Genomic DNA, 24309 nt, shown 5'->3' with positions numbered 1-24309 from the left:
ACTTGCAGATGGAGCAGAGGGTGCCGGTATGCAGGCGTGAATACCCCACCCTCCCTGAAGCACGTGCCAACAGCAGAGTCCCCAAGCTTCCCTTCCTGAGGAGACCTGTCTTCCTGGCTGCCCGTTTCTTTAACCCCTTGGTTTTCTAGTTCTCCTTCTTTCTTCTTTTTCTACCTGTTTGTTACCTCTAATTTTACTTCTCTCCTTTCCTTTACTTGGAAAGTACTACTTGGAAATAGCTACTCTATTTCTTTTCACATACAGCTCTTGACTTCAAAATAACTTCTTCTGATAAGCATGTATCCGTAAGCACTTACTATGAAAGAGCCACGCAGCACGGTGGCTGAAAGCCTAGACTCAGAAGCCAGACTACCTGGGCGGGAAGCTCAGCTCCACCTCTCGCTGGCTAGGTGGCCTCAGCACCTTACTCTCTATGCCCCAGTGACCTACTCTCTAAAATGGGACTAATAGCACCTACCCCTGAGAGGCGCTGTGAGGACCAACTGGGTTGAACACATGTCTACTGCTTCGAGCAGAGCTGGCACAAGGTGAAGCCCAGGAAATGGTCATTATCACTCCTGTAGGCCCTGACTTATGCCATCAGGGGACACACGTGATCAACACAGGGTCACTGCTCTCAGGCCATCATGGCTTAGTAAGAATAAATAACAATCACAGAACAATTACAATACAAAGCGGGCTAAAATACCTGAAAAAAGATAGATGCAGAGTCTTCATTTTCCTGCTACCAAGGCAAATGCCACACAGTGGGGGGCTTAACAGTAGGAATCTGTTAGCTCACAGCTGCAGCCAGCTTGCTTCCTCCTAGGGTCAGTGGCACTCTGGCTGGCCAGAATCCTTGGGTTCCTTGGCCTTCCTGCCATATGGTGAGGTTTTCTCCTTTCTCTTCCCAGTTCCACCGACTTGCTGTCCCCTGGCTCCTTCCTGTGGCTTTTTCTTTATAAGGCTTCCAGTAATTGGACGAAGACACATCCTCATTCAGCTGGCCACAACTTAATTTAAAATAGCATCCTCAAAAGGTCCTATCTACAACAGACCTACAGGAATGGACCGAAATTAAGAACATATTTTTTCTGGGACACACAACTCCATCTGTCAACTCCATCTGCCACAGAGGGCAACTGACCTCAAAGGGGAGGCACTCTAGCTGAGAGAAATTAGGAAAGATTTCACAGTGAAGGTTTTCATTTGAAATGAGCCTGAACAGAGACCAGGCAGGTAGAGAAGAGGGAATTTCTGAGAGGGAGAACATCAAGGTAGAAAGTCAGGAATAAGCAGGATATGTCAGAAGATTAGTAAGAAATTCAGTTTGGCTGGAGAACTGGGCAGCCATAGGCAATAAGAGAAAATGAGTTTTGACAGGCACAGTGAAACCAGACTGGGGAGACCCCTGATTGCCAGCTGAGGACTCTACATCCCATTCGCAGGCTATCAGGAGCCAGTGGAGATTGCTGAGCAGAGGGACATAACAGGCCTGGTGCCTTAGGAGCTGGTCTGGAAGCAGCTGGCCAGGTGGCCAGGGGACCCCTCGGGCTCTGCCAAGCCACAGTCTCCTGGGAGGACAGATGGAAGCATGCTGCATGTATACAGTAGTCCTATGTACATACTAAAGACAAATTCCCTCTGGAGAAGAGACATCTTAGGGGAGCAGCCTTGAGGGCCCAGCCATGCAATTAAATGCAGGGGTGTCTGGGAATGGAATTTTAAGTGAAAATCATAAATCAATATGATCTCTTTCAATAAACAACTTGGCTACTGACACCCGACTGCCCCCTCAGCAGGGTGAAGTTGTTTAGTTTGAAGGAAGCCAAACTCTTACTTAAATTAAGTGTCATCCCTGCTAAATGAAGACCAGATGTTCAAGCCAACAAAGAAATCTAATCAGGTTTGAAGAAGGATTCCTGTAAAAGGGAAATGGGGAGAAGGGATGGGGTTGGCAAGGAGATGGTAGGTGTTGAGGAGAAAAGACACACCAGGTTTCCAGATCAATGGGTTCATCTGGCAAGAAAAGGCAGAGGGCTATCCTGAAGTTGACCCATGAGGGCTCTCACCTGTGAGTGGCAGTCAGTACCCTCCTAGGCTGCTAGCATCCCACTGCTCTCCAGAAATCCCGGCCATGGGTGTGGGAGCCAGACTTTTTATTTCAATCTCAAAGTCCAATGCTTAGTGACTGCCCCATTGCAGCCCCTCAAGTGGAAGGGCATCTTTGGGCATGCTATCTCACACCAGGTATGACAACTCACCCCAAAGGAGGCCCCCCATGGACACTCAAACCTGAACCCAGCCAGACTTCACTTCAATCTTTCCACCTGCCACTGCCCCTTAAGACACCGTTTCAATAAGGAACAACAACTTTCTACACTATGGGGAGAAGGCAGAATTTTGGGAGGCTCAGAGCCTCTCTTCTACCTATAATCTTTGCCAGGATCTCAATTTAGCTTTAGGAAGGAAGAAGGAGAGGAAAGGGGAAAGGAGGGGAGGGAAGGGGAGGGGAAGGGAGGGGAGGGAGAGGGGAGGGGAGGGGGAAAGGGAGAGGGAGAGGGAGAGGGAGGGGGAGGGGGAGGGGAGAGAGAGAAAGAAGCAACTTCATGTGCCCACAAGCCTGGGCATGATTACAGTTCCCACATCAATTGCACAATACATTTCTAGTCCTCTTCTCTTTCAAGCGAGTGAGTGTCTGTCGTGGGGGGGTAACTTCTGCAGGGGGCCCTGCTGCCAGTCACTCTGGGCACCCTGACCCTGTTTGTCAGCCGTTTCCACAGCTATACCAGCTGATGTTGCCAAGTCTGGCAGAGGACCTGAAGGAACTGGCTCCAAGGTTGGTTTGGAAGGTTGGACCTGAAGGAATTGGCTCAACCAGCAGCCTCAGAGCAGAGGGGATGGGAGAGGACCAGTTTCAACAGGATGGAGGAAACAGAGACTACTGCTGACTCTCTGATGGAGAGGTCGTACCACATTTTGCAGGTAACAGGAGGTGTCCCAGGAGCAGACAACCCCAACCAGGGCAGTGTGAGGGTGATTTATCTCGGCTTACAGAGGCAGTGCAGTGGGTCAGCCGTCAGCAGTCAGGGCCCAGGTTCTGGAGTCAGAACCCAGCCACTTACCATATGACCTGGGGCAAGCTATTTCACCGCCTCTCTTCATGGAGTAACCACAAGGATCAAATGAGCTACAGGCAAACTACTTAGAACAGTGCCTGGTGCATAAGAACTAACACTTACCAAGGACATGCTGTCATCGGTATTTTTGAACTGGTCACTTTAATTCTGATGTGTCAGACCTTTAGGCATCGACTTCAGCTAAAAGAGATGAAACCACTCCCTCCCTGTCCTTTCCTGGTTTTTCCATAAATAGGTTTCAGGTTCATACCTTGGGGAGGGGACGCCAAGTCAAGTTAAACAATAGTAACAATTAATACACACCCCAGAATATTCAAACTGCTTTCTCTTTCAGCACCTCCTAGACCAGGATAAAAAGAGACCCACTTGGATCCACAAGTGCCACCACGAAGCCACTGAAGATGTGACAGCTGTCAGCAAGGACACGGAGCCAGGCCTGTGTCTGAGCTGCACAGAGAGTGTGTCCTTCCTGTGACGCCCGAAGCTGGGCTGCCCTGGGAATGGGGATGGAAGCCCAATCACAGGGCAAAGGCCAAAGGCAGGGCAAAGGCCAAATCCCCGTGAGGATGTGGGAAGGAGAGAAGCCCAGGAGAGGTCTTGGAAGAGGATGTGGGAGACTGACTGCCCTCGCAGAGATGGGTTTCATGGCCATCTCCTGCAGCCTCAAACCCTGCAGTCAGGGACAGTTAAGTTCCTTGCTCAGGATACATGTCCTGGCCAAGTAATGCATCAAACCAGGAACTCTCCCCACTGTGCCTCTAAAAGGGGAGGAGAGGGGGCCTAGGGTTCAGGCAGCTGGAAAAGAGAGGCTGTGTAAGAAGAAAAGATCTTGGCACGACTGTTTTTGGTAAGAGAAAGCCAGGGGTTACACTCCAACCTACTCAATAAGCCCTGCAATAATGAGACTGAGAACAGCAGCAAAGGAGGATGCCAAGACTTCTCAGGATGGTTAGTGGTTAAGGACAAAAAGGATAAATTGCTAATATCACACTCCAAGGGGGATTCCAGCTGGTTAGAGAGCAGGGTAGAGCTCGCTGTGGGGATGATGCATCATTACCACAGCCAACTGTCCCGCATTAACTGCCTCTCCAGGAAGGAGAAGACTTAGTGTAGCAGGAGGAGAAAGCATAGCAGCAGCGGCCCCACTGTCTTTCACACTGATTCAATGCCAGGGGGCTGGGTGCTGTACACAGTACACGGTGACGGCTCTGCTGGGCAGGTTTTTGATCTGGACCTGTTGAATGGACCAGATTCAACCAAGGAGTAAGGCCAGGAGGCAGAGCTTCCACCCAGCAAGGGGCCCTGGCCAAAGGGGCTTATGCTGCCCTTTCTCGCTGTCTTCCGAGCCAACAAACATCTGTCTGTACATGCGCTTGGCAATCTACAAAGCCATCCATGCACCGTCTCATTTAACCTCCCAAAACAGCTGTGAGGGGTGCATGGGTGGTTCAGTGGTTGAATGCTCGCCTTCGATGCGGGAGACCAGGGTTCAATTCTAGGAACATACACCCCCCCCCCCCAAAAAAAGCCAAAAAACCAGCTTTGAGGTAAAAGACCAAATATGACTCTCACTTTACAGATGGAAAGCCTGAGGTCAAAGGAATTAACTCACCCAAAGTCAAGGTGGTAGAGCAGGGAAATAAACCTAGGCTTCTTCCTCCAAGTCTAGAGCAGTCGAGAAGGAAACATTTCAGTAAGCAATAGTGTGGAGACAGCTTCTCTCCAGTCAAACACACAATAGGGATGGCCACTCACTGAGTGTCCGTAATGGGCTGGACACTGTGTTAACGAGCTGACACCTATTACTGCATTTAATTCCAATGGGGTTGACCTTATCCCTGTTCTACAAATGCAGAACTAGCAGCTGAGTAATTCACCTCTTGGTTCTCAAGATGATTGTCAGAGTATCCGACCTCAAGTGGCAAATGCACTGGTAAATGCAGAGACAGAGAGCTCTGTAGAGCATGATGGTGACACACAAAGGGGGCAGACCACTGTGCAGGCATCGGGGAAAGTTTCTGGGAAGGACGAAAGCCTGAGCCAGCTGGTGGAAGCAGCAGAAGGCTGGCTGAGTCCTGATGAGACCAACTGGCCACATTGAGAAGGGGGTGCTTCCCAGGCAGCAGGACCAGCAGGAGTGGGGGGGGGGGGGGTCCCAGCAGGACATGTGCAGGGCACTGGGAGCACCTGGACCACTGCTGTGGCTTGAGGTGCCAGGAGGAGGCAACATGCCTTGCTCAGAGTTGAAACTCCAACCTGGAGGTGACAGATCATCCCGATGGTCTTAAATAGAACAGCTCCCATAGAATTGCATTTAGCTAGATAAGTCAGGCCGAGTGTGGAGGACGGACAGGAGGGGGACAATTAAGGATACCACAAAGGTCCACACAATAAAATGACACGGGCCTCCACAGGGAGGGATGGACAGTGAGGTCCACATTTAAGACTCTTCAGAAAGTAAAATCAAGAAGGGTCACTAATATAGAGGGTTAAGGACAGAGAAGAGTCTAAGGTGCTCTCAAGTTTCTAAATTACACTTCTAGATGAATAAGAGTTCTTTCTGTGAGCTGAGGAAACAGAGGAAGGAAAAAATTGCATGGGATGGGCTTCAGAGAAGAGAAAAAAGGCTGCAGAAATGATTAATTCAGTTTCTGGCACACTGAACCGAAGGTGCCTGTGGGATCTCCAGATGGGGATGTCGCATGGGATATATAAGTCTTAAGCTCCAAAAAGAAGTTTATAAAAATCAGATGATGCCCGTGTTATTTACATCTAATGCTGTACACTGCTGGCGGTGCTCACACACTGGGGAGAAGCACAGTTAGGGACACAGACAAGCCTGGGTGGACTGACATTTGGTAAAGCAGGGACCACAGCACCTTCGTGTAGAATCCCTGAGCCTAGGATTAAGTAGACCAGAGTGTTATCTTGGCTCTGATACTATAACGGTGCCACGTCCAAGCTCTGGAGCAAATCCTAGAATTCCCACTTACCAGTTCTGTGACCTAAAGCAAGATATTTAACTTCCCTGTACCTTAGTTTCCTCATATATAAGATGGGATGATTATAGCTATGCCTTACGGGGTTATATATTGTGAGGATCAAATAACATAAGACTTGTGAAGTACTTAGCACGGAGCCAGACACAGAAACATAAGACAACTATGTTCTTACTGATGAGGGCAACAATGCGATTCGTTTGAGTAAGCCATTTCACATTTCTAGAACACTTCTTTGTTAAATAGAGACAACACCTGCTTTTTATGGGATTATTAAAGACTAAAATTAGATGCCAGAGAACATGAAATGTCACTTAAACGAGTATAAAGTGCTACCTAAGTAATGAATTAAGGCCCTTCAGCAGGGGTCAATGAGGTTGACCCCCAGGCAGCTCAGGTCTGCAGAGTGCAATGCTGAGGGCATTCTGTCCCATGGTCAGACACTGCACACCCCCAAGCCCACCCCCACCCTCACCCCCTGCCATCCTACAATATGCTGCTCTTGGTCCCAAGAGGAAACCAGCCCCACATCAAAGCTTGTGTAACACACTGACTGCAAAGGGTCACAGAAAAAGTCATCAAAACAAGCAGATGCTCACGGCAACCTGTACCAATGCCAGGAAAAGGAGTAAATGGGTCCCCAAGGGCTGGTTACTGAAGCAGCAATGGACGGCAGTTCTGCACGTCCTCCTGGTGTGATGCGTAAACACTGTTGGCTTCAAAATGACCCCCAAGAATTAAGCAGGTCCATGCAAGAATCTGTGGACAGAGCTAGGGGTCCCTGCCATGAACTGAAAACTGTAAAATGCAAACATCCCAGTGAAAATTCAATTACACTATTTCTTTCTGTTTTCAATAAATGACTGTAATAAAGCAACACACTTTATTTAAAAGCAAGCATGTTTGACTTTGATAACAAGTGATTCTTACTATGTCTTCTCTGCTCACAGATAATGTACTCAGCAGCCTCTGCCCCAGTTTAAAAATCATTCCCAAATTGCTGACTGCAGGAGCAAAACCGAAGTTTCTCATGCTAAGCAACTGTTCAGTCTGGTGCAGATTCAAGGGGAAGATAAACACATTTCCCCATGTGTGGTCAGGCGTTCAGTAGGTACTCAGAGAACCAGATTCTCGCCAGGTATGATTCCTGGGAACAAATTCCTGGAAATAACCTACCATTCTCCCTTGGGATCATGAGTCCCCAGCCACATCAGCCTTCCGGCTTGTTCCATGAACTTGCAAAGCCCACAACGAAGGCTTTTGCACTTGCTGAGCCCACCGGCTGGGACACTCTTCCCCAGAAACCCCCATGGCTCACTCCCTCTTTTTAGTCACTTCTCTAGAAGCTCAAAGGTCACTGTAACCCAGAGGCCTTCCCCAACAATCCTCTATTAAAAAGAACCCTACTTTCCACCTCCTGGCACTATCTCCATGCCCTGCTTTATCTTTCTGCATCACGTTTACTTGCGATATTATAATGTATACTTGTCTCCTCCACCCACCCCACTCCCAACACCCAAAACATAAGTCGCATGAAGACAGGGATTTGTTTTGTAGCCAGCTGTATCCCCAGCTGTATCCCCAAGACCAATACTGGCTCATATAAGGAAGTCAGCAGAATTTTTACATGAATGGGAGAAAAAAATTAGGTTCTTCCATCATGTACCATTCTTTATATTAATGAGAACGTCTCACCCCGGTATCTCTAAGAAAGTGCACTGGCTTCTCCCTTTGGCTTTCCTTTCCTTTCTTCCTCTGGCTGTAAACATCCTATCACACACTGCTCAATCCACAACAAGTGTTTTCTGGGCCCATTTCAAAGAAAAAACTTGCTACAAACTCCCAGTGTTGGCAAATCATGTTTGTTATAACATTATTTAAATAGGTGAAACAATTTAAATGTCAGCCACTTAGCATATAGGTCTAATACAATTGATAAATTAAATTAATTTATTTATTAATATATAATTATAAAATTAAATATTTAATTTTATTATTGTATTAATACAATACAAATTGATAAATTAAACACAAAATTACATAACCAATAAATTCATATTAAAAGTGTCAATGTCAGTGAAGAACTTTTTTTTTTTGCTTGTTTGTTTGTTTTAACTGAAATCCAACCACTGTTTCCAACAGGACTATGGCAGTGACTACGGTCCCCAAGTCTTCCGAGTCTGGTATACCCACCCTCACGGGTGATACTCAGAATGTTGACAGCTAGGGTGGCGCAGGATCCAACAACTCAGAGAAGAGAGTGCAACCATAACCAGAACAAACACTGCTCATGAGCAACTCATCCACTCCCCACAACGGAACTTTTAAATATCAGCCCTCCCTACAGCACCATCAGCCACAGGCTAACTCTGTTTTTCTGACAAATTTTCTCTATTTCAACCGCTGCAAAATCTTAATTCATAACATTGCAAAGTGAAGTCATTTGTCTTTCACCTTATGGGAATTCTTTATACACATATTAAGGAGTTTCTGTTATTTTTCTTCAATGTAGGACAAATATAAAAGAACTACTTGGCACCAGTACAAGCAGGCAAAAGCAAATGCGGACAATAAAATCAGATGACAATGCTCAGTTATGGGGTGGCCGTTCTAAGACTCCAGAACAGGCTTACTTTACTTTGTTGTCTTTAGGAGAGATGAAAACACACATTTTTAAAATTCTTATACAGAACTCTCAGAGCCCTTAGAAGAGAGCCACAGAACTGATTTTGAGAAACACTAATCTATAGACTAGGTAAATATAAAAAAAAGGAATTAGTCCACAAAGCAATCAAATTTGTGACTTCAATAATAATAGCTAGCATATCTCAGGGCTTATCTATGCCTGGCAGCCAACTTGAAAGGTTTTCTGACCCCACTGTCCATGCCCAATACACACTAATTAGAAAAGAGGGAAAGGAACTATTATTTATGGTGCAGAATCCATGTTGTAGGCACTGCACCTGGTGCTTTGCATGCATTCGCATACCACTGTAAAATATATCGCCAAAAGCATATTATTCCAGTTTTACTGATCACTAACCAAAGACTGACAGGTTAAGTAGCATGTGCAAAGTCATTCAACTAGCAAATAAAAGGAGCAGGAACCCAATTTAGTTCTTCCTGACCCCAATATACCTCAGCATCTCAGGTGAGATGGAGGACAGGAATCTTGCCCATCCCTGCAATGGCCCTAATAATCTAATCTCACTGTGGTAAGCAGAATAATTTCCTCCACCCCACCCCCAAAGATGTCCACATCTGTTTTGGTTTGCTAAAGCTGCTGGAATGCAATGTACCAGAAATGGAATGGCCTTTACAAAGGGAATTTATTAAGTTTCATATTCACAGCTCTAATGTCAAATTAAGGCACCGACAAGAGGCTACCTCATCTCAAGAAAGGCTGATGCCCTCTAGAACACCTCTGTCAGCTTGGAAGGCACATGGCTGGCATCTGCTAGCTTTTGCTCCTCATTTCATCATTTCATAAGGCTTCCCCAGGGGTGTTTTTCTTCTTCATCTCCAAAGGTATCTGGCTGTGTGGACCCTGTTGGCCCTGAAGCTTTTTTTCCAAAATGGTTCCCTCATAAAGGGCTCCAGTAAGTAACCCCACCTTCAATGGGTGGGGACACATCTCTATGGAACCCACCTAATCAAAAGGTACCACCCACAACTGGGTAGGTTATATCTCCATGGAGACAGTAAAAAAGATCCCTCCTAGCAATGCTGAATAAGAATTAAAGAACATGGTTTTTCTGGGGTACACGACAGTTTCAAACCAGCCTAACATCCTAATACCCAAAACCCGTGAATATGTCACCTCACATGGCAAAAGAAACCATGCAGGTATGATTAAGTTAAGGAACTGGAGATAAGAAGATTATCCTGGATTTCTGGGAGAGGGGAGAAGTATAGCCACAAGGGTTCTTATCAGTGAAGAGAGAGAGGCAGAAGAGTCAGAGAAGGAGACATGACAATGGAAGCAGATGTCGGAGTGATGAAATTGCTGGCTTTGAAGATGGGAGGGACAGGAGCCAAGGAATTCAGGCAGCCTCTAGAAGTTGGAAAAGGCAAGGAACGAACTTTCCCCAAAGCTTCCAGAAGGGACCCAGCTCCACTAATACCTTGGGCTTAGCCCCATAAAACCTATTTTAGACTTCTAGCTTTCAGAACTATAAGATAATAAATTCATGTTGTTTACAATAACAGTTTGTGGTTATTTCTTTACAATAGCCATAGTAAACTAATACACTCATGCTGAAACAATGAGAGATTAGTATTATAACTTTAGCTGTTCAAAGTAGACCTGCCAATGCTGAACTGGGGAAGAGAAGGAAAACAATTAATGACTAAGGAGTGAATGATGCTGAGGAGAACCACTTAGGGAGAAAGCTATATAAGGGATGCAGTGATTCCTGTGTAAAGACTTCTGTAAGGGGTAAACATGGATTCTGTAGCTGACTACATGAAGATGCCATGTGCATGAAGTAATGAAACACCAACTGGCATGGTGCAGCCCAGCACTGCAGCCTGTTCTCAATACACCAGGCAGTTACACAACTGGTCAGGTCTGACTTTGGTGAACTCCTTCCTGATTTGCCCTCTGAGGAGCCTCCTGGAGTAAAGGGTTTTTGCTGCTGGAGTAGGAAACACTTGTACAGACATGAGGCATTAACAAGCCCAGTTGCTGCCTCCATAAAGCCACTAGTCCAACCAGTTCCTAGATGCTCTCTTTGGTTCTTATGTTTGCTTTTTTTCCCCATGAGAGAAGTTTCTGGAAGTGCTGGGGATACTGGACAGGAACAGAGAGGCAGGGGAGGGCTTTAGCCATTCCCTAAGTTACCAGCCCATTCTGTTCAAGGCTACCGACCAACAACCAATCTTAGCAGCACACCCAAGAAGCCAAGTCACTGGCAAAGAGGAAACTCTGATCCCATGCTGGACTGTTTTGAAAGTGGTCTGTAGTGTGACCAAGAGTTTTCCCAGCCCACAGTCAGAGGGGCCATAAGGAAAGATTCAATATCTCTGAGTACCATCTGATGCAAACACACATCCCTCCAGTGCTGAGGATGCACTGGTCCCTCAATGAGCTGCACCGTTGACGTCCCCCAAATTTCTACTGCAGGGACCTATCCTCTAATTCTTTAACAGCCAGAAATCTGGGCTTTGGCCACAAGGGCAGCTGTCCCCTTCCAGCACAGAAGATTCACTAATATGCCACCTCCTTTCCCCTTCCAGCAGCAACAACACATCCCAAAGGTGAGGAAGTAATGAAACACCAACTGGCATGGGGCAGCCCAGCACTGCAGCCTGTTCTCAACACACCAGGCAGTTACACAACTGGTCAAGTCTGACTTTGGTGAACTCCTACCTGGTTTGCCCTCTGAGGAGCCTCCTAGAGTAAAGGGTTTTACTATTTTATGCTCTCATGGTTATGAACTAAGATTAATCGACTCTGTCACTCAACAAATACCCAGTGATCACAGGTGGGAAACTGTGCCAGATACAGAGAATATGATGATGAGCCAAAAACAGACTCAGTCCTTGCCCTCATATATAACACAAATACAGGAAAACTACAGCTGTGACAAGTGCTATTAAGGAGATGGGGGGGTGCCATAAGAACATGCTGGAGGACAAAATGACCTAGACGGGGAAGACCTTCCCAAGGAAGTAATGTTTGGGCTGAAGTCTGAGAAAAGGCACTGGCTATAAAAGGGAGCTAGATGAGGCAGCTCAATATCTGTCACGGAATTTATCTCCATTTCTGAAATGCTTTGATACCCCAACGAAGGTATAAAAATGATATCAATGAGAATAAGTAGCTCTTTATGGTTTACGAAGTATTTTCCACACATTATCTCAGCTCCAACAATGGCACCAGAGAGACAAAACAAGTACCATGGCCTGTCTTTTTTATAAACAAGGAAACTCAGATTAACGGCAGCTAGAGAACTTGCCAAGTCAAGGCTCAAGCCCACGTCTCATTATTCCTCATCGGGAGCTCTTTCTACTCAGCACCACTTTTCCAAGGAAGCTAAAAGAAGATGTGGCAGGAAATAGTGTTGATATCTGGGAACAAAGGACACTCAAATCAGGCTGAATATATGGCTGCTGAATTCAGCTATATTAGGCATGACGGCTAATGTCAGCATCACTGGCCACTCCTCACCCTTCATCAGCAACCTTCAAATAAGCACCATTCCTGGTGGTGGACCCACCTGGGATAACAGAACTTCCTTGAACTTCTGAACTGTTCTAAGATGTACAGCTAAAGAAAAGGCAATATAGTCTCTCTTCTCTCACTCTCCTCTTTCAGAAAGTGCTGGCTGAAACGCCTCCTCTTCCAGCCAGCACTTTCTCAAAAGTTAGAACTTCTGGAAGACAAAGAGTGGAATAATAATCCAGATGCTTCTGGGAAGTATCTCTAGTGCTTCCTCCCTTCTTTTTTTTCTTTTTTTTTAATTAATTAAAAAAAAATTAACACAACATTTAGAAATCATTCCATTCTACATATGCAATCAGTAACTCTTAACATCATCACATAGACGTATGATCATCATTTCTTAGTACATTTGCATCGATTTAGGAAAAGAACTAGCAAAACAACAGAAAAAGATATAGAATGATAATATAGAGTAAAAAATAAAAATAATAATAATAATAATAATAATAAATAAAAAATTAAAAAAATTTTTAAAACACAAACAAACAAACAAAACTATAGCTCAGATGCAGCTTCATTCAGTGTTTTAACATAATTACATTACAATTAGGTAGTATTGTGCTGTCCATTTTTTAGTTTTTGTATCTAGTCCTGTTGCACAGTCTGTATCCCTTCAGCTCCAATTACCCATTATCTTACCCTGTTTCTAACTCCTGCTGGTCTTTGTTACCAATGACATATTTCAAGTATATTCTCAAATGTCGGTTCACATCAGTGGGACCATACAGTATTTGTCCTTTAGTTTTTGGCTAGACTCACTAAGCATAATGTTCTCTAGGTCCATCCATGTTATTACATGCTTCATAAGTTTATTCTGTCCTAAAGCTGCATAATATTCCATCGTATGTATATACCACAGTTTGTTTAGCCACTTGTCTGTTGATGGACATTTTGGCTGTTTCCATCTCTTTGCAATTATAAATAATGCTGCTATAAACATTGGTGTGCAAATGTCCGTTTGTGTCTTTGCCCTTAAGTCCTTTGAGTAGATTCCCAGCAATGGTATTGCTGGGTTGTATGGCAATTCTATATTCAGTTTTTTGAGGAACCGCCAAACTGCCTTTCACAGTGGTTGCACCATTTGACATTCCCACCAACAGTGGATAAGTGTGCCTCTTTCTCCACATCCTCTCCAGCACTTGTCATTTTCTGTTTTGTTGATAATGGCCATTCTGGTGAGTGTGAGATGATATCTCATTGTGGTTTTGATTTGCATTTCTCTAATGGCCAGGGACATTGAGCATCTCTTCATGTGCCTTTTGGCCATTTGTATTTCCTCTTCTGAGAGGTGTCTATTCAAGTCTTTTTCCCATTTTGTAATTGGGTTGGCTGTCTTTTTGTTGTTGAGTTGAACAATCTCTTTATAAATTCTGGATACTAGACCTTTATCTGATATGTCGTTTCCAAATATTGTCTCCCATTGTGTAGGCTGTCTTTCTACAGTCTTGATGAAGTTCTCTGATGCACAAAAGTGTTTAATTTTGAGGAGCTCCCATTTATTTCTTTCTTTCTTCAGTGCTCTTGCTTTAGGTTTAAGGTCCATAAAACCGCCTCCAATTGTTAGTTTCATAAGATATCTCCCTACATTTTCCTCTGTTTTATGGTCTTAGACCTAATGTTTAGATCTTTGATCCATTTTGAGTTAACTTTTGTACAGAGTGTGAGGTACGGGTCCTCTTTCATTCTTTTGCGTATGGATATCCAGTTCTCTAGGCACCATTTATTGAAGAGACTGTTCGCTTCCTCCCTTCTTGCCTGGGAGGATCGGAGGATAATCTATGGGTAAACCCAATGTCAGGAAGCTGGCACAGTGTGGGGAAAGCATCAGATCTGGAGTCAGAAGACATGCAAGCTTGATCTGTACTCCATGACTCAGTATAACCTATTCGCATCTTCTACTCTTTTTTTTTTTTTCTGAAGTGGACAATAAACAAGGAAGATGTGGCAAGCAGAATTCCACCCTCCCCCAAACCCCACCACCCAAAATGCCTACATCCTAATCCCTAAGATTAGGATAATCTTAGATTACTATACCTTTCATAGCAAAAAGAACTTGGTAGACATGATTAAAAATCTTGAGATGGGGCAATTATTCTGTTTCATCCAATTGGGACCAATGTAACTACAAGTGTCCTTATAAGTGCAAGCAGGATGTAGGAAAGTCAGAGTTAGAGGGAGAAATGACAATGGAAGTAGAAGTCAAAGTGATATGGCCACAGGCCAAAATGCAGGCATCTCTAGAAGCTAGAAAAGGCAAGGAACAGATTCTTCCCTCAGGCCTCCAGGAGGAACTCAGGCCTGCCAACTCCTTGATTTCAGCTGCATAAATCCATTACATATTTCTGACCTCTCAAACTGTAAGATATGAATTACATTTCTGTGTTTTGAAGACAACAAGTTTATAGTAATTAAATATGGAAGGTGAGGGAAACTGAGGCACTCTTAAGAGTGAGGCATGATGGAGCAGACAAAGGTCGCTGCGTGCGTGTGCATGAGCGCACTGGTTAAAGACACCTCTTTCAGCCTTGGGGAAACTGGCAAATCCCAGATTATGGGCAAAGAAAGAGGGAGATAAGACACCGGAAGTTACTGGCTACCATCACTGCAGTTCACCTCAGCTCAGTTTGACAGAACTCTCCATAGGCCGCCCAACTCCCAAAGAATCAATGAAAGTCCCTCGAAGTATCCAAAGAAAACAAGGAAGCAAAAAAAAAACGTGTAATGAACTTCCACTGGCTTTTTTACACAGCTGTGGACAGTGCGCCAAGCCAGGCATCAGGTCTGGGACTTCCTCCTATGTGACCTTGGGCCTCACTTTTCCCTTGGTAAGACCCAGTGGACAAACTGATAAGCTCCCATTACAGTCCCTTCAAACACAATGTGCTACGATTTGGGGTGTCTGAAGTACATAACAGGCTGGGTTGAAGCAGGTGCCTTTCAGTGGGAAATACATTTAAGCCACGCATTCTTCAACAACTGCTACTGAAAAGTATATACTAATGGTTAAGGAGGCCCCTGGGGTTTGTTTTAGTTTCCATGTTGCTAAAACAAATTCCACACATGGGTTGGCTTAAACAGGAATTTATTGGCTCATAATTTGAGACTAGGAGAAGTGCAAAACAAGGCATCATCAAGGTGATGATTTCTTCCCGAAAACTGGCATTCTGGGGCTGGCTGCCGGTGACCCCTGCTCCTGGGCTCCTCTGTCACATGGCCACAGCCTCTCCTGGCCTCTCCCTTCTCTTTAGGTTCTGCTTTCAGCTTCTGATTGCTCCTTCTGTGGCTTTTTTCTCTCTATGACCTCCCCCCACCCAATAGGCCTTCAGTTACAGGACTAAGACACATCCTGGGCCACATCTAATCTAAGGTAACCTCATGGAAAGTCCTACTGGCAAGAGTTCACACCCACAGGAATGGGCTAAGTTTATGAACATGTTTTCCTGAGGTGTATAGCTCTAAACCACAGGATTCAAAGATAATCACAATGTGGTCACTTCTCTCCAAGAGCTGTAAGCTCTCTCTGAGCCTCCATATCCTCATCTCAGGGGCCATCTGGCTGTAGCACCTGCTAATCCATCTCTCAGTCCTCCACAAGGTCCTCCCTATCATGCCTCCAACTAGGTTAGACTCCAGTTACTTGCCTTTTTAGCGTCTTGTCTTTTCACTAGTTACACAGTGTCCCTGTCTTGTTCATGGCTGAATTCAGCACTCAACAGAGTACCAGGCAGAATGAGTGCTCAAATCATATCTGATGAATGAATGAATGAACAGATGAATGAAAAAAACACATACAAGAGTGCTGGTCAGCGTGGATGGTGAGACAGTGTCCCCTTCCTCTCTCCACACTCAGCCACCTCCTCATCAAAAACAGGTTACAAAGAAACACATTGGGCTGATCAAATGAAACAAAGTATGTAAGAGTATTTTTTTAAAGTAGTAAATATGGGATTTATAAATATATCTGTGATTAATGATTATTAGTCTAGGGCAGAGAAAGCACTAAACACCCTTCCCCAGCTGAGGCAGGACTGAATCTCCTCCTTACTTGTTCCTCTGCCCTTGTTTGAGCTGGTGTCCACTCTACGGACAAACACACTATGCCAGGAACAGACCAATGCTGGTCACAAGCCGGAGGCAGCAGAGTGTCCCAGGGGTGACCACAGGTGATTGTGCTTCCGGGATTGTTAGAGAAGCAGAAGATGAAAGGGCTAAATTCCAGGGGGCTATTGAGGAAGCCCTGATGAGTTCATCTGTTCAGGTGCCTCCTGGTACCAAGGACCATGCTAACACGGAGGTCACAACCTTCCACAGGGGACAGTCCCAAATCTAGTACTGAGACGTGCAAAACAGGGAGCCCCAGGCCCTACGGTGGAGCAGTCAGGTCAGGAGGCCCCGTGACAGCAAGCAACCTGCAACCCAACGTGACTGCATCTCCTGTTTCCCACGGCCACCCTGAAATAGTCAAAACACTAGAGGTTCTGGTCCAACAGTTCCTTACCAGGACAGGAAAACCATCTATTGAAAGGACCAACACCCAAGAGGGTATAGGTGTCACTAAGGAAAAAGAAATTCTGTAAAAAAAAAGATGCCCAAGAAATAACATAAATTTAGAAAGAAAATCAAGACGGTGGGAGACCAAATTAGAAATAGGGAAAGAGAAAACAAGTCAAATCAACAAAGCCCATATATTTATCTAAGAATCAGCACAGGGCTATGGAACTGAGGAAGGAACAAGAATCCACACACCTGATAGACCCAGCTCAAGGATGGGGCTGGGCTCCCTGAGTGCTGTCTCAGCTGAAAAATGGAGACAATCATGACTGACCCATCCACTGGCCAGGGCAGAGCTCCGGAGCAGCGCAGCAGGGTCTGGCAGGGAAAGGGCTCACCAAGGCACAAAGCATTTCACAGACGTCAAGCACTGGGACCCTTGTCAAAACTTCTTCACAATTACTGATTATATATGTAGAACGGAATGATCAAAACAGGAATGTTTGCATCTGCTTTGTGTTTTTTGGTATTTAAAAAAATAAAATTTTAAAAAGTAAAAAAAAAAAAAAACTTTTTCACTGAGGACACTCTGCTTTGCTGGCCAATCTGCGGGACCCATCTCATGAAAACACAAGAACATCCAGCAACCAAAACCCTACAGTTTCCTGCCCCATGTCAGCCTGGCACCATTCAACATGAAAGGACAAAGTCAAAAATAGTCCTGTACACAAAAATCCCACGTCCCAGTCCCTGACAGCTGTAATGACAGCCCAAACAGCATAAGGAAGGGAGGAAAGAGGAGAAAATAGCAGCCGGAACCCAGCAATGAATTATGGGGTTCAGGGAAAACGCACCCAGAGCTCTTGCCATTAATGGTGGCCAGACTGAACAAGACTGGACGGCCAGGCCAAAGAGCTTTCTGACCAATTAATTCCTCCCTCTAATTTAACGGGCTGCTTAGAAAGTGCTAGAAACAGCTCAAAGGGAAGGGAGCTGCAGGCAGAGGTGCACAGGCCGTGGGGGCTGGAAGAGGAGCCCAGGGCCATGCTGGTCTGAAGCCTACAGGCCCCCGGCACAACGAACGAGTCCCCATCCTGGCCTGCCCCCCCACTTCAAGGTCATGTTTTCTTCTCCTTCTGCTCATGCTATAAACTTGTGTTTTTGCCATCACCTCTCTTCCTGGGAAGGTTCACGGTCCTACTCCTTTGGTTCCCCAACAGGGGGATCATCACCCAAATTAGCTCCACAAAGAGCCACAAAGGATGCAGCACAGCCCTGAGTTGTGAATCCCAGCTCCACCTATAATCAGTGATTTGACCTAGAATGAACTATTTAACCCCAGCTGCCCATTCCTCATCTATAAAATGTAATCATAATAACCTCCCCTGATCTAAGTAGGTGTAAATAATAAGTAAAATGCTAAAATATCATTTCAATATTAAAAAGTCTAACAGAGCATCTGACACAGTAGGTGCTGAATAAATAGCAGCTCTTAAATCTTGATAGCTACCACTATTGACAGATACAACTTCAAAAAGTGATAGTGACTCTAACAACAACATGTTTCTTGTTGCTTACTGAAATACGAATTTAAAAGAGAGACTTTGGGGTTGAGACCCCAAGAAGAGGCCAGCTCCAGCTCCAGAATTTCTCATCACAGCAGCAAGGACAATGTGGTGGGAGCAGCAAGCAGCCCAAACCCAGATATTCCCCCAACCAAGGCCTCTGTGCTTTCTATGTGAGCTAGAAAGCAAAGGAAGAAAAGGCCTGGAAATCACAGATGGCCAAGTCTGAAGCCAAAGGGGGTGCTGAAATTTGCGTGTTCTCATGAGACCAAGAGGAGACCTACTTTCAGATCACATGCCACTCCCTCCACCCCGTGACTCTTCACTCACCTCTCTGAGCCTCAGTTTTAATCTATAAAATGAGGGTAGCATGACTCCCACTTCACAACTTACTATATCCATGAAAACAGCATTACATCTAATTGTAGTTTCAATAAATGCAACTCAATAAAAAAAACACTGAAAGACTGGGAAGGTCAAGGTGAGAAAAGATTATTTTATTGGTCTGATGAATTGCTGGGAGAAAGAGCAGCAAACATGCTAATTTTCTTCCCAGAGGTGCTCTCATTGATTTGAGGTTTCTGTCAATCAGATCAAGAATTGACTGCAAGTAAAACTGGCAAAGGAAAATGAAGCGAAGCTCCCAGGACCTGCTGAATGCTTTTCATTTAGGTGAGCAGATTATTCTAAAGGACAATGAGCAACTGTCCTCCAGAGACAACCTATCCAGCCTCCTCCAACCACCAGTTCTCTCTAAAAAATATAATTATAATCCATTTGACTGATCCCAAACCTATCTTTGGAATGTTCAAGTCCACGGTAATTTCTTCTGTTTCTGTGGAAAGCACATGGATAGACTCCTAGCCAGGGGTCAGAAGACAACTTAATTCTTATTCATTCTCTGCTTTGTGCATCACAGATCTGAAAGCGAGAGGATGGGATGCTTACTCAACTCTAACCAAATTCTCCTTGAGTGCACAAAATGGCAGGAGAGAATGCACACGCACTCACAGAGACTGAAATCGCCAACCAAAGCTACTTTATTGAAATTTCACAATTGTTCTTAAAAATTCAAGTGACTTTTATATTCTATATCACAGTACATTGTTTAATTTTTTTAACGTTTTGAGCCAATTACCAACTCATTACCAAACCTCTTCTCTAACATCTTTGATTCAAAAAGACACTTCATTCTCTCTCAGCCCCTGGTAGACTCCCCCCACCCTCAAGTGTGAGCATGTATCTCAGTGTGACAACAGCAGGTCATGAGAGAGGGAGGACAGTACTCCACCAGCCATCACACACTCATTTTTAACCTTGGCCTTTAGTCAAGATCAACCACCCAACTCAGAACAGCTTTCCTGGATGGGACAGATAGAAGAGGTCTGAGGGTCTGCAAAGAACAAAGCAGGCAGCCATCCCTTCTGGCACCTTCAGAACTATCTAAAAGGGCCAGCAGCCGAGACACCTCCCCACAGCATCCCCTCCGGCCACTCTGCCCGCTCTGGCCACTCACCCGTATCCGGCGCATGGCAGCCACGATTTCCACCCTGCTGTTAGGTCTCGGCACATCCAGGCTTCCTACGTACTGTGGGGAAGAAGTGAAACGCTCATTGAGAAGAAGCATTGCCAGGGTCCCTAATCACAGAATGTTAATGGTGGAAGGACCTTGGAGGCACCCAGTTGACTGTCCCATTTTAAAGCTGAGTAGCCTAAGGGCCAAAAGGTGTTTTGTCTGGAGACCGTTCTAACTGTACAAAAAGCACCTTAACAAGAAATTGTTCCCTTTCTAATCTCATCCTTAATCAGAGATGCAACAGACCATGTGGAATCAGACACATTCTGGAATCAGAAAGACTTGGCATAACCACTCTCCCACTGATGATCTTTGTATTTAACTTTTCTTTGTCTCAATTGCCTCAAGTGTAAAATGGGATTTGACTTTAAATTCAAATTAGGTGTCTTTCTGCATCAACGCATAGAGGTTTTTCACAGTACATATCATGATTCCCCTACCAATGAATACGTAGCACTATTTCACGAGCGTGAGCAATCTCTCCATGAGCCTTATGACACATCTTTGAGCTCATCCAAGTATGTCTTTAGGCTGGATTCCTAGAGGTCAGATTGCTGCATCAAATGATATAGATAATCTCTAGATATCATTTCTTAAAAGGATCAGACAAGAAAGGAGGGAGACAATTCAGCATTTGTTAAGCATATAGGATAGTAGGTCTTAAATATACACCAGTCCATTATCCACTAGTTTGCTGGGATGCACCTTTCCTTTTTACACTTAAATTACATAAAACAGCCCAGGGGATAACCTAGAAATTAACAGCCCAAGAATAACAAAAAAGTCTACTCAAGCAAAAACTGCATTAATAGGAGATGACGGGAGGACAGTCACCTCTGCAGGATGTGTATTTCCTGTACTTATTGGAAGAGAAGGTTCTTCCTGAAATTTGCAGCTAAAGGATTTCCCCTAGTTACTGATCAACAATTTGTACTAATACACTGAAGAGCACAATTCCAGGTAGCGGGTAGGTAAACAGTGAGCTTTCTGCAGCTTGGACTGAGAGTGGACAGCCCTACCACGGCCAGTGGGGAGCAGAGGACCTACTGACAGCACCTCGCTCAGGCAAGCAAAGTCACCTAGATCTAAGAGTGTGGTCAGACTTACCTGTGGCTGGCACTGCCCCCACCTGAGCTCCGCTAAAGCCGTGCAGTTCATCAGTGCCCTGTGCAGCTAGGAATCGCGTGAAGCCCGGGTTGGTGATTGCCCAACTTCAAAGCCCTCCAGCCCGGGGAGTAGTTTCCATGCTCCTTCTCTCAGATGCTGCACGCCCACTGGTTCCTGCACTGAACTTTGTGCAGTCAAGACTGATTAACTTGGCAATCAGACTTTAGGGGCTCATATTCCCTCAGCCATGATGTGCGAGCCAGGACCTCTGGACCGAGCAAGGTTGGTCACCCACTTCAGGTGACCCTGGGGTCCTCTCTCACCAAGCCCCAGCAGACCTAGAAAAAGCCCACTACCCAGTGAGTTCCAGAAGGGGGGCTGATCACAAACACCCAGTTGGGAAGCAATCCCGCCCGGCCAGCCCCACCCCAGCTCATCTCTCCTTTCTCAGGAAGGGGCAACATTGGACTTGGAATCCCAGAAACAGAGAGGGAACACAGAGCGTGGGTAGGACAGAGGCAACACAGATGGAGAGGAGAGGTGACCTTCCAGCTTTGGACAAGGATTCTGAACAGGAAGAAGCTTTCTGAGTGTGAAGGAGCTTATGGTAAAGAGGACTAAGACCTTTGCCCCGTCAACATCTCCTTTCACTCCAACAGCCACCATTCAAGCTGGGCCACGCATTTGTACACACTATACACCTTCACACCACACTTGGCATGCACAAAGGCTTGCACACCTCACATACACCCACTCATTTCACCCACACACCACCAAATCACCCGTCCATTCGCACAGCACTCACTCACCCATTCTTCTTTCTTCTCTCCCAATCATGCAAAAGCAAAATCACAAATCTCACCTTTCCAAGAACAAATCTGGAGCAGATACACATCATCACCATAGCTGTACCTTAGGGTCATTCAAAGAGCATAAAAAGAAACACCAAGTCCAGTTCAGGTCACACCTCCTTCCTAAAAACTAAATATCTACACTAATAACATGGAATCAAAAATAGAATAAAATAAAAATAAATTAAAAAAATAGAACCACAATGCCAGGAACCAGAAAAGGCACAAAACCAGAGGGTGTGATCAATGAATAGCACCCTGATGCACGTGTAACACCACAACAGAAACAGTTTCTCAGTAACTGAACATTATGCCCTCCGCAGCCTATTTCGCTCATTCCCTGAGACTCTCTTCAGCAGAGAATAAGGCACAGACACAGCAAGAGTAACCTGCCCGCTGCAGGGTGGCCCTACAACCACTCACTTCAATGCTCAAGCTCCTTATTTCTGCAGTGAACTGAGCCTAAGCCAACACCCTCTTATTCTAGATTAGAAAGTTGCTCCCACCCCCCAGGCCTGAACCTCATCCAGCTGCTGAACTAACACCCTTCAAAGACCCAGGCTTCTGTCACCTCCTACTGAGATCAGGCAAAACCAGTTCCATGCCTCCAGTCAACGGCTGATGCACCATGGCGTGCTCGCTCAGAAGCGGCTTCCCTTTTATCTGTCTCCTCTGCAGGAGACTGGGTCTCCCAAAGGCTCCTAGGATGGTGGAGGCAGTAGTTAGATGCCTGCGAGTTGGAAGAATAATTTTCCAAAACAGAAACCTATGCTTTCCCTCCGTCCAACTCACACAGCACGTTCCTTCCCCTAGCCTTCCCCCACCCAGTTACTCAAGACTAAAACCTGATAGTCACTCCTTTTTTTTTTTACTGAGAAATATCCATACACAATCCAGTCCAATCATATTATAGAATCAGTGGCTCACGATATCATCACATAGTTGTGTATTCTTCACCATGATCATTTTTAGAAGATTTGGCAGTCATTTTTGAATGTGCGTCTCCTTATCCATTGTAGCCAACCATGCCCTGTCAAATTCTGTCTACACTGCCACTACTGGGATCCCAGGATCTCACCGAAATCACCCCTCTCTGGTTTCTCCACTGACTCCTTGGCCCTCTCCACCATTCCCCACAGGTTATCAGAGCGCTCTCTTTAAAATGCAACATCAGGGTGCATGGGTGGTTCAGTGGTAGAATGCTCACTTTTCATGCGGGAAAACTGGGTTCGATTCCTGGACCATGCACCCAAAAGAAAAAAAAAGGATGCAACATCAATCTGTCACCTCCTTGCTTAAGAACCTTCCACGCTTTCTTCCAACGACTCCAAATGATGACACTCAAAATCCTTAGTGTGGCCTACAAAGCCCAGTGTCTGGCTTCATCTCCTGCCCCAGGTCTTTCCAATTATTTGGAAGTTCTTCAAATACACAATGTCCTCTCACATTCACAGGCTTCTACACATGCTCACACCCTGCACACAGAATATTCTTCTTCTACCCTCTCTTTCTCCCAGTCCTCCAACCTCCACAATCCTGTAGATCCCTACTTAATCTCTACTTTCCCCTTCCTGGTCCCCAAGGAAGGTAAGACGCCCATGTCAAGAACTCCCACAGCATCCCATCATTTTCCTCTATAGCATCAATACATGGCTGAATATCTGTTTAATGGACAACTTCCCTAAGAACAGACACTAGGCCTGTTTCATTCATCACTACATAGACTGGCCATGGCCAGCACAGTTCCAAGCACAAAAGAGATGCTCAAAGCATACTTCACTGGATGAAAGTGTGCAAGAATGAACCCCTCTATCCCAGGTGCTCACAGGAGAATCTTTACTCTGAGGAGGAACAAGAGGCTATGCATGAGCCCAGGACTCACCCTGACAGCCCAGCCTCAGAGGCATTAGCTCGCTTCTATTGTAAACCACTCCCGCCCTATACATTCCGATTGTGAGTCTGAATTCCCCTGACTTTACCTGGGCCTGGGCCAGACCCTCCTATGCCTCTGACTCCTGGCTTATCAAGACATGATGGCCTATCAAACCTTTCTATTGGTGCATTTCTGATCACCAAGCCTTCTGGAGGACTTCTCTGACATTTCTGTGCTCTCCATGCAGAAATCCCTGCTGTCAGACACTGTCTAGCACCTATTTTCAAACCATCTACCAACAAGAACACAAGGGAGGGTGGAGGTTTGGGAGCAGTAAGACACACTTTTAAACTTAATCCATGCCTGTGGGTGTGAACCCATTGTAAGCAGGACCTTTGAATGAGGTTACTTCAGTTAAGGTGTAGCCCAGGGTCTTAGTTCGATTTACTAGAGTCCTTTATAAGCAGCATGAAATTCAGAC

The 24309-nt window shown here is 45.4% G+C and overlaps 1 protein-coding gene across 6 annotated transcripts in view; it reads right to left on the bottom strand.

Moving 5' to 3' along the window:
* Positions 1-24309, bottom strand: part of NOS1AP (nitric oxide synthase 1 adaptor protein) — a 295134-nt gene that overhangs the window by 192812 nt on the left and 78013 nt on the right. For all 6 annotated transcript variants that reach the window (XM_077156709.1, XM_077156707.1, XM_077156708.1 and 3 more), the window contains exon 2: positions 19938-20009. In XM_077156709.1, the coding sequence (XP_077012824.1) occupies positions 19938-20009 (72 nt within the window). The remainder of the gene's footprint in view (positions 1-19937; positions 20010-24309) is intronic.

Source organism: Tamandua tetradactyla, chromosome 4 (assembly GCF_023851605.1).
Source record: "Tamandua tetradactyla isolate mTamTet1 chromosome 4, mTamTet1.pri, whole genome shotgun sequence".
NCBI classification, from domain to species: Eukaryota; Metazoa; Chordata; class Mammalia; order Pilosa; family Myrmecophagidae; genus Tamandua; species Tamandua tetradactyla.
The sequence above is the reverse complement of the archived record's forward strand: the minus strand, read 5'-3'. Positions and strand labels throughout refer to the sequence as shown.